This window comes from Galeopterus variegatus, unplaced genomic scaffold, assembly GCF_000696425.1.
Source record: "Galeopterus variegatus unplaced genomic scaffold, G_variegatus-3.0.2 Scaffold4786, whole genome shotgun sequence".
NCBI lineage: Eukaryota > Metazoa > Chordata > Mammalia > Dermoptera > Cynocephalidae > Galeopterus > Galeopterus variegatus.
In genome coordinates, this window is record NW_007730897.1 from 130,109 (window position 1) to 141,111 (window position 11,003).

At 49.2% G+C, this 11,003-nt stretch overlaps 1 protein-coding gene across 1 annotated transcript; it reads left to right on the forward strand.

Moving 5' to 3' along the window:
* Window positions 1–116: 116 nt before the first annotated feature.
* On the forward strand, window positions 117–10,208 carry NUTM1 (NUT midline carcinoma, family member 1). Its single transcript, XM_008588354.1, has 7 exons — window positions 117–150; window positions 2,349–3,057; window positions 5,042–5,170; window positions 6,331–6,464; window positions 6,966–7,252; window positions 7,513–7,629; window positions 7,973–10,208. Exons 1-7 carry the CDS (start codon window positions 135–137, stop codon window positions 9,971–9,973), a joined length of 3,393 nt encoding a protein of 1,130 aa, XP_008586576.1. The 5' UTR covers window positions 117–134; the 3' UTR covers window positions 9,974–10,208.
* Window positions 10,209–11,003: the final 795 nt, after the last annotated feature.

An 11,003-nucleotide genomic window follows, 5' to 3' on the forward strand; every position in this document is an offset into this window, starting at 1 on the left:
TTTGATCCAATCTTTACCCTCCGTTCCTTGGACCCCTGTGTATCTATAGGAACCAGGTTGCTCTTTGGATCCTGTACCTGACTACCCATTCTGGAGGCTTCCAGACAGCCCAGTTAGTGCCCAAGCCTGAGAGGATGGCTTCAGATGGAGGTAAGTCTGAAAGTGGTAGCGAGTGTCCTGCCACCTGCTCACATCCTTGGGGATTCAAATTTGATGCTTCATCTGGGGACAAGCTCTTTGGGCTGACCTAAAGGGATGTGAGACACTAGACCCCACCAAAGGCCTCACACTTGGGGAGGCTGGGGAAGGAGGTTGTACCATTAAGACTGGGGGTTGGGGAAGGAAGAGGGCTTCCTTGGAGGTGGATCAAGACATCTCAGAGGAAACATGCTGAATACAGAGAATGGATGGCAGCTAGCAACTTGATTCTCTGGAAGAGGGACCACTTCAGCATGTGTTGGGGGGCGGGGTACAGAGGTATATGTAGGAGGAGTGGCACGGAGTTCAAGGGGAAGGCCTAAGTTCCGGTGCCTTCTTTAGGCAACAGGAGCCTGCATTGCGGGGAGGTGGTGATGCGGAGTGGGGGCTGGGAGGGTAGGACAGAGGAGTGGGTGGAGGCGGGTGGGGAAGAACTTAGCTGGAAAACTGTTCAGTAGGGTTATCTGTTGTAGAGAAGTGACCTCCCGAAAACTAGGCCGGAATGCCTTAACTGCCTCTGCTCAGAGCCTCATGGCCCTTCCATTCCCAGAGGTGGGTTGTCTTTCAGTTCAGGAAGGAGTTTTTCTTGATTCCTCAGGGCCAGGGGAGATGGGGCACTTGTGCTGGGATGAGAGCTGGGGCTTCCCTGAGATGCACCTTTTGTGAGACTGGCCCTCCAGACCCCATCTCCTTGTGTTCAGTACTTCATGGCATACCTCAGGCAGTCTACTCTGTGATTAAGATGAGTTTGAATCCGCGTTTACTCATATTCCATGGTCAGAAAACAGAAACTGAATGTTGCTAGTTTGCCAGCGGAATATTCTTTGTATGAGGGGGAGGAGAGAAGCATGAAATTTGGTGGATGATGTTCTATTATTATTATTATCATTATTAAAAGTCCTAGGAGACACAGTCCTGATTAAGTACACTTGTGTACTTTTATCCTTGGTCTCCTTGACTAGAGTCTACATAGCTTCTTAGCTTCTCCTCAGAAGGAACTCCGTTCCTGACTTCGTTGTCTTTTCCTTAACACCCGGCTCAGAGCCTTGTTCCCAGTGGGCTCGGAATGTCTATTAGGAGCTGCAAGCAGAAGGACCATGGACAGTCTGCATCGCCAAATTTTAATATGTCCAGCAGTTACTTAAAGCTCTGGAAACTTCTCACCCCACACGGCCCTCTCCTCAGCCGTTTCCTGGTCCTTATCTAACCCTCTAGTTACTCCTGACTGTTATATAACAAAATTTCTGGAAACCAAACATCTAATCCACGTACCTTCTCCTGGGAACAGCAACTTCTGTGAATGGGCCATAGGGCAGCTGGGAACAGGGTTGACGTGATTTGAAACTCTTGTTTGGAGTAGGTGGGAATAGAGATGTACATGTGTTCTGGGTGGGATGTGTCATTGGGTATGAGCTTCATGGATCCTAGAGTCTTTGCTCTTGCTTGTAGATAGCATCTTTCTTCTTCTGTTGTTTTAGGTTAGGAAAGAGGAAATTTATAAGGAGCAACAGGAAAAGGAAAAGGAGGAGGGAATAGGCCAATAATCTTTTTGAAACTGCCTCCTTCTCAAGGGCCCTGAGGGTGCCTTGAGAGGGGTCAGACCTTATCCTGGACTGGTTCCTTTACTGCACTGAGCCTGCCATGGGCTGTTTTCCCTGCAAATAAAGTGTCATTCCTATTCCATGTCTTAGTAAACAGCCTATGGGCTGGCAGGAGAGGTCTGCTAGGAATTTTCTTAGAGAAGCTCTTAGAGGCAGTGAGGGCTTGGGCTTGTCTCTTTTTGGCAGGCACAGGTCTGCATGTCTTGGTGAAAAGGAAGCAACTTCTCTAAAGCAGTAATTCTCAACTGGGAGTAAGGGACATCAAAATCACTTGGTAGAACATTTGCAAAGTTTCCGAGTTCCATATCCATATTCCCTCTTTAACCTGTTGAGAATCGGTGCTCTAAGTCTTGATGTCAACTGGGAGTAAGGGACATCAAAATCACTTGGTAGAACATTTGCAAAGTTTCCGAGTTCCCTATCCATATTCCCTCTTTAACCTGTTGAGAATCGGTGCTCTAAGTCTTGATGGTCTATAGGGGAATTCAGATGGCCTAACTTCTGGTCTCCTTTTCTCCTACTCCATTCCCTCCTTCTTTGTCTCAACAGCACCTGCATTGCCGGGATCGGATATGACCATGAGACCTGGTGCCGCCCTATCTCCTTTTACTACGCTCTCCTTTCCCCTACCTGCTCCTGGTCCTCCAGACCAACCACCCTGGGAGCCACCTCCACAGCCTCCCATGCCTTCAGCTTTCTCTTCAGGCAACCCTCTGGTTCTCTCTGCTTTCCCCAGCCCACTGTTGGTGACAGGGGATGGGAGCCCTGGCCCCAGTGGGGCTGTGGCTGGCAAAGTCATTGTCAAAATCAAGACAGAAGGGGGGCCAGCTGAGTCCTCTCAAGCTCAGAATTTTATCCTTACCCAGACTGCCCTCAATTGGATTGCCTCAGGCACTCTCTGTGGGGGCCCTGAGGGTCCTCCACCTCAATTTGTGACGTCCTCTAGCGTGAAAACCATTTTGCCCACTAAGGCTGCAGGGGTAAGCGAAGAGGGTCCCCCAGGCCTTCCTCTTCAGGTTCCGCCACCAGCTGCCCAACTCGCCCCCATTGTGCCTCTGGAAAAGGCTTTGCCAGGGCCACACAGGACAACTGAGGAAGGAGGTCCTGCAGCCACCCAATCCAAGCCTTCACTGGGTGACCTCTCCTATGCTTCCAATGGTGTTTATGAGAACTTCCGTCGCTGGCAGCGCTACAAAGCCTTGGCCCGGACACACCTATCCCAAAGTCCTGATGCAGAAGCTCTTTCCTGCTTTCTTATGTAAGTAAGAAGACCTGAGATTAATTATCCTAGGGCTTTTAAATAAGGAGGACTTTGGGATGGACATAGGAGTTTAGACTATTTAGGAATACTTGAAGGCAGGTCATTAAGGTGATAGTGATGCTATACGAATGAAAATCATAAAAATAATTAGCCTCTTTACCTATTCCCCAGTTCATAGCAAGCTATCAGGTGTCTTCTTTCAAGGGATCCTCACAACCCTGTGAGTTCAGGCAAACATTTTTATGGTAATCCTCATTTACAGATGAGCAGACTGAAGTTCAGAGGTTTCCTGTCATAAAGCGAGGAGCAGCATTTGGAACTTAGGTCTCTGACTCCAGGGGCCAGTGTCCTCCTGTTCTGTCAGTAGCTTCCGACATTGAGTGGAGCGGTCCAAACCAGCCAGATGAGGCGTGCTGGGCCCTGACCCTTCCTGTGGGAGGGGGAGGATGGTGCGAGGCCAGGCAAAGGACTTTGTATGTGCTGCCCTTCACTGCCCTTGTCCCCATTTTATTCAGAGTTCAAGTTGAAATAGGGTGGTGGTAGAGCATGCTTAGTGGCCAAGGGCTCCACCGCTCACTAAATTTGTGATCCTTGGCAGGACATTGAACATCCTTGCCCTCAGTTTTCTCATCTAAAGAGAAAACCCTAACTTAGAGGGTTGCTGAGGTTAAGTGAGCTAGTAATATAGGTGAAGTGCTTGACAGAGTGCCTGATGCAAAGACTGCTTCATTAAATGGTAACTGTTTTATTATTATTGTTATTATAAAAAGGCAATCTAGAAGAGGAAAAGAACTCACAAAAGGCCAAAATGTCCTTAACAGTGAGTGTATGTTTAACCAAGGAGCCTGGGGTCATGGGCTGTCTGTTTTGTTTATAAAGCAGAGTCATCCGTTATCTGGGGAATTTTCTCTTCTTCCCACCCAGGCCCACTGTCTCTCTCAACTGCACTGTATCCTCAACATTTTGTGTAAACCACTGCATAATACAGACCACATTTTACTGTACTTTAAGAACATTTACTGGATGCCCTTCCAGTGGCTGAACTCCTAAAGGAGTCTCCCGGTCTACCCGGACCCTGGAGCAAATGAATCAACAGGCTCTCTTAAGGTCCTAGATGTACAGCATGTTAATGATTCCCTGCTTTCTCCAGACAGCTCTAGTTCTCTCTTGGAGCTAGTATGGGCACTCAAGGTTTGCATGGGATCTATTTGCTTTTGGTCCTGGCCTACTCCTGCTTTCCATGCTCTGGGGCCCCTGCAAAGTGCAGCCCAGACCCTCTGCAACCTGGGAAGCTGGTAAAGTACTCAGTCTTGGGATCCTGGGGCACTGCAATCCATGCTTATAACAAGCTTCCCCAGGTGATTCTGATGCACAGTAATGTTTCAGGACTCAAAGGGAAACCAGAGCTTTAGGCTCTTGATTTCTTCTGAATCAGAAAGAGCTCAGGAGCCTTCCAAAAATGCAGGACAAGTATGGGTATTTTCGTGTCTGTGGGGGTACCCTGGAGAAAAAGACTCTGAAAAACCAGTAAATGAAAACACCACACAGCCTTTAATTAGAGATTCATTTGGGTTAGCGAATGCCTTTTTTTTAAAATGCAAGAGCCCCTGAGCAGGATTAAGCCTACTTTATAGTGAATCTCATTCATTTAGTAAAACAAATGATTTCTTCCTAATACTTATTTGAGGATAGCACCGTGAGAATCAGGGGTAGTTGCTGTAGTTGATTTCAGAAGATGGGCAGAAGAATCATCTGTTTGACTTTGTGTGAAATTCGCAAATTTCAATGGGAAGGGAGGCAAATATGGTAAATGAATGGATGGGAGGTTGGGAGTCTGTAATTTTCATCAGAAGTGGGACATGACAGGGACTGAGGGGTACATTAAGTTTGATGAGGAGCGGGGGATATGTATTGAGGTGGGTATTGGGACAGGTGGATAGTACACACTTTTACAACATCACTTACCCTATGGGGATTTTAGCCCAGTGCTTCGTTCCCTGGCCCGGCTGAAGCCCAGTATGACCCTGGAGGAGGGACTGCCAAGGGCCGTGCAGGAGTGGGAGCACACCAGCAACTTTGACCGGATGATCTTTTATGAGATGGCAGAAAAGTGAGTCCAGTGAACCCTCATTCTCCCAAGGGAGGCTGTGTGGCCGAGAATAGTAGGGGCAGTGAAGAGAGGCTTTTGTCTGGATGATTATTAAAAGGGATGTCAAGAGGGGGTGTGCAGATTAAGATAGGGTCTCCTGGATTCTCACTGCTTCTTCCATTACCTTGACTCTTGGGTCTTCCTAGCCAGTTTCCTCTTGGAAGCTCCCCCATCTCCAGATCTTGAATCTATATAGGAACCTTGATATTTAAAGTCTTAGGATAGGACTAGAGCCCAATCGGTGTAAAAATTCCATGCTGAAGGGACCTAGTCATGAGGATGTCAGCCCTACTAGGCAGATTCTTTTCTCTTGGGACCACCCCTCCTTTGGAAATAGTGGCACAGGAAATCCCTTTTCCCCTTATCCCAGGGAGACTGGTTCTGGAAGAGCTGGGGAAGCTAGGGTCCTGGGTGCCCAGAGTGGTCTCCTGGCTCTTATTTCCTATTTGCTCATAATTTCCTTGGTGGAAAAAAATAACTGAGGAGGATGAATGTTTTCACCCAAGCTTAGCTTCCATTTTCTCCCCCAAATCTGCCGGACCCATGCTTCCTAGATTTATTTACCCCTTCAAGGCTCCAGTCCCAGCCTCGGGCTCCAGGGTCTTAGCACTGCCTCCTTGTGGGAACTGCTCTTAAATTGCAACCTCGGGTCCTGCTTCAGGAATTCAGCCCTTCTTTATGGTTGTAGGCAGGGGCAGATGAGGCCTTGAGGAGGGACCCACTTGTAGGGTCCCACCAGGCTGTTACATAGGCCTGACTGAAATCAACAAAGCTGTATTAAGTATTGCCCTGTACGATCTGTAAAGCTGGGTGAGATAGATATGGAAAAGAAGTGAAAGCCATGGCTCTGTCTTGGAGAAGTTTACAAGCTCTAGGTCATTCATTTTCTTAACCAGCTTTCTAAGTGACAGCTGTGGTAAAGGGACTATGTGTTGACCTTGTGAGGTTTCCCCAGAACTATTATTAGGCCACCTGTGAATAGCTCCCTCCTGGGTGACTTTAGGCAGGACTTTGCCCAGATGAGGGCACTTCCTTTCTCAGCCATGCTTGGCTGCTGCCTGGTGTCTAAGTTCCTGATGTCTCCGTCTCAGAAGTGCCTGTGACTTCCTCACCTTCTGCAGGTTCATGGAGTTTGAGGCCGAGGAGCAGATGCAGAATGCACAGCAGATGAATGGGTCCCAGGGCCTGTCTCCTGCAGCCCCTTTGATACTTGATTCTCCAGGGCCCCCAGCCCCTACGGTTTGCCAGCAGCCAGGTGAGGCTACCCAATTCCAAAAAGAGCTGTAGGCCAAAGGCTCAGAGGGAGACATACAGAAACTAGTCACAGATTAGGGAGGGCATTGTTCTCCCTTCTGCCACTTTCCCTCAGGGAGTGGCATTTCAAGTTCCAAACAGAACACCCCAATAGGAGGCTGGTTACTCAGGTTCCCTTTGTCCTGAACTAGGTATTGATCTTGGTCAAGTTAACTACTCTCTCACCTAGACTTTAAATGAGGCACATACTACCTCATCTGCCTAAGAAGCAGGGGCTGATTGGGTGGGTTCTTAGAATTTCAAAGAGTCCAAGATTCCTCATACAGTGATTCTCTTAGACCCTCTGGCTCCTAAATCTTCTCCCATGGCTTGTACTTTTTTACGTTGGCTAGATCCAGCCTAGAACCTTCCAGTGTACTCAGATTGCTGCCCTTACAGGCTTGGGAGATAGAGGCCATAGCTACTATGCCACTTACCATCTCCTTTCCATCTTTTCACTTAGTGTACATTCCGAAAAAGCCAGCCTCCAAGGCTCGGGCCCCACGCCGGCGACAGCGCAAATCCCAGAGGCCTCTAGTTCCTGAGACACCCAAGGAGATCCCACCAGAAGCTGTGAAAGAGTATACTGACATCATGGAAGGGCTGGTGGGGAGTCACTTGGCCATTGGGGAGTCAGATGGAAAATGGGAAGAGGAAGAGCAGCAGCAGGTGGAGGAAGGGATGTACCCAGATCCAGGTCTCTTGAGCTACATCGATGAACTGTGTTCTCAGGAGGTCTTTGTCTCCAAGGTGGGCTCCTGGGGGCAGGCACTCCGTGGAACCAATGATCTGGGGTTTTGCTCAAGGAAGTAGGAACTGGGCTCTGTTCTTTAACTGAGAAATGTGTGTGCATGCATACATGTGAATGTGGGTAGCTGGTGGTGATCATGGTTTATAACAACCCTGGGGGTGGGAGTGGGGATTGGGGGGCTCACGGCTTCTCTAGAGTCCCTTGGTTCACAGGTGATCTCCTGTCAAGCACTCACATCACTTTTCCTTCTGTTCCTCAGGTGGAGGCTGTCATTCACCCTCAATTTCTGGCAGATCTGCTGTCCCCAGAACAACAGAGGGATCCCTTGGCCTTAATTGAGGAGCTGGAGCAAGAAGAAGGACTCACTCTTGCCCAAGTAAACCTGGGATATAGGGATATCAGAACAAGAAGCTAGCATGATTTTATCTAACCCTACACTGTCTTGGATGATATGGCTCTAGAGATGAACAGCTTCAGGATTGGGCTTCAGGTGCAGAATCAGTAGGGGGAGAAATGTAGAAACACAGTTAATAAGAGTGTAAGGGCTCAAAGCATGGGAATAAGGCAGAAGGCAGGAAGTAGCCACAGTATCTGTCTTGATACCATCATTTAAGCCACTTACTTGCCTGCCCTGCCATGCCCAAACACCATCTCCTTCCACTCACTCAGCCACTTCTCACAACCATGGTTGGAACCGGTATTTGTTCACTCTCTTCCAGCTGATCCAGAAGCGACTCCTGGCCTTGGAAAAGGAGGAGGATGTGGAGGCGTCTCCAGGTTGCTGTGGAGCTCAATCAGACTCAAGTCCTTCTGTTTCTGATGAGGATGAAGATGGGGGTGGGCGGATTCGGCCCTCACCTGGGCCTTGCAGGGTTGGGGCTGCTGTTTGCCTTGGAAAGGCTGCTTCTCCAGGGAAGCGGGCAAGAGAAGGGCATCGTGTGGAGGAGCATGCCCTGGATGGCCCAAGGGTGATGTACAGGGGTGAGAACACTCTGTCATCCTGCAGCAGCTGGGACTTGCAGCTACAACTTGCAGCTCCACAGAGAACTCAGGGACCCACGGGTATTGAGAGAAGAGGGTCTGGAAAGGTTATAAACCAGACATCTCCATATCAGGATGGCCACCTGGGAGGGGCTGGGTCCCCTGGGCACCACCTGGTGGCTGATAGGACTTCAGAGAGTCTGCCCCTTTGCTGGCAGAAAAGCCTCCAGATTGAGAGAACTCCCAGTTTGGACGCTGTACTTGCAGAACTGGCTCCTCTGCAAGGACAGGGGTTAGAAAAGCAGGTCCTGGGGTTGCAGACAGAACAACAGATGGGGAGTCCTGGAGTGCTTCCTTCAGGGAAGGAGCCTTTAACAGTGTCCCCGGAAGGCTCTTCAGGAGCCATGTGGGGAGATGACAGAGGGCCTCCCATGGCTCAGAGTTATGATCAGATCCTTTCCCCTGGAGCAGCCAGGTATGGGGACGGGGCCTCTCTCAGCCCAGGACTTTGGCTGAGCAGTGAAATAGCTGCTGTAGGCTTGGAGTTGCCTTTACAAATTGAAGAGGTCATAGAGCGCTTCCAAGATGGGGAATATATAACTGAGCACCAGAGAGGCTGCCAGGCACTGGGCTCCAGAAGCAACATTTCCATGGGTCCTGGAGAAACCATAGCACCTGGGGCTGTGGGGAGCAGTGGGATTCCCTGTAGAGGCACAGATACCACAGCCACCCTAGAAAAGAGAAACTACTGCAGCTTGCCAGGACATCTGAGGGCCAACACTCCGAACTTGAGGCCCAAAGAAAATAGAGAACAGAGTCCTGAGACCATACGGGACCCCAGTGATGTGTGGGCTGAAGGTTGCTCCCCATTGCGGGAAAGCAGAATTGGTGCTTCAACACTGGGGTCTTCCAAAGAAACCCTCCTGCCCACATGCCAAGGCAGTCTACTTATCTTGGGGACCCAGGGTGCCTCCTTCTCAGAGGCCAGCCAAGAGGCAGGGAGCAGAAGCAATTATTCTCCTCTGTTGGAAACCATAGAACATGTCAACATACTAGATGTTAGAAATGACCTTGACCTCCATCTAGGGGTCAGTGAGGATACCCACCCACCAAATTTTAATTCTTATGACCCCCAAGGAGAGGGCAGGGAGGATACTGATCTATCCAAGCCTAAAGACCTTGCTCCTTTACAAGGGGATCAAGAGTCTTACACACTGGGGACACCCAAATCAACATCTCCTCACCAGGGCCTTGGAAGCACTTCCCCAAGATGGGGCACCAGTGATGCCTCAGTTCTGAGACAAACTTCTCCTGTTAGAGAAACACAGAGCTCAGCAGATGGGACCAAAGGAAAGGAGAAAGAAGAGGAGGAGGAGGAAGATGAGGAACTCTCCAACTTTGCCTCCCTCTTGGCCTCTAAACTTAGCCTGTCTCCGAGGGGGCTTCCTCTGGGTCCTCAACATGCTGCGGGAGGCCGGGGCATCCCCAGAGCATCTCACACCCTCTCTACTGAGACAAGAGGCCTTGGGCAACCTCAGTTTCCTATTGCCAAGTCTGGGAAGCAAGTTCTAGTTGGAGGTCCAGGCCCTGCTGAAAAGAGACCCCACCCAGGAGCTCAACTCAGGGTTTCTGGGGAGAAACCCCTGGCTATGGGAGTGGTTCAACCCGCACAGCCTCGTAAAAGGCGGCGTGACAGTTTTGTCATGGGCAGAAGGAAGAAACAACATCGTAGCCAGTAGGATCATCCTCCCCCACATGCCAGTCCCCAGAGTAGATTTCACTCTTGCTGCTCGCCAGTGGAGAATCAGCCTCAGCCCAATGTTGTTGTTTTGTTGTTCTGCGAAAGTGGCGAGCATGGACAGGGAGGTCAGACTGGCTAGGTTGCAGATGGTCCTTAGTGGGAAGTGACGAGGAAGTAACTTTGGAAGGAGTTGTATGAAAAAAAAAATGAATAAAGTTTTTTTTGTTGGAAAATGCTCTCAATGTCCTTCGTCTGTGCTCATGTATTTGCTGCTAGACATTTCCTTGTATCTGCAAGGAAAGGAGATAGGGGTAGCCCGACATTCTGTGGATCCAGACACCTTCCCTACCTTGCCTCCAGCCTTACTGTGGCTCCCTGCAGCCTCCTCTTGGCAACAGACTGGATTTCAGGCCATGATATGTCCCCAAACTGTGAAGTCATCAATGATCTCTTTATCCATTTCCTTCTCACAAGCCTGGACATGGCGTTGGGAGGACTACCCTGGACATCCTATTATTTCAGGCCATGATATGTCCCCAAACTGTGAAGTCATCAATGATCTCTTTATCCATTTCCTCCTCACAAGCCTGGACATGGCGTTGGGAGGACTACCCTGGACATCCTATAATTATCTGCCTTCCTTTAAGTCTATACATGAAAAAGTGCTTTTTTACCTGTCAGATCTCTGAGATAGAGTTCTAATTTTCTAATCTAATTTTTTGTAATTGTGTCTAGACACAGCACTTTTAGAGGGCCTTGTTTTCTTCCTTGAAAAGAGGCTGGACAGAAAGGACATTAAGTGTTCTCAGCTCATCCCGTTTACCTGTCAGATCTCTGAGATAGAGTTCTAATTTTCTAATCTAATTTTTTGTAATTGTGTGTAGACACAGCACTTTTAGAGGGCCTTGTTTTCTTCCTTGAAAAGAGGCTGGACAGAAAGGACATTAAGTGTTCTCAGCTCATCCCATGGCAGAAGAGCCCTCCCGTGTGGTTGGTCTGAACTGCAGGGAGGAGGCAGTTCCTTGACA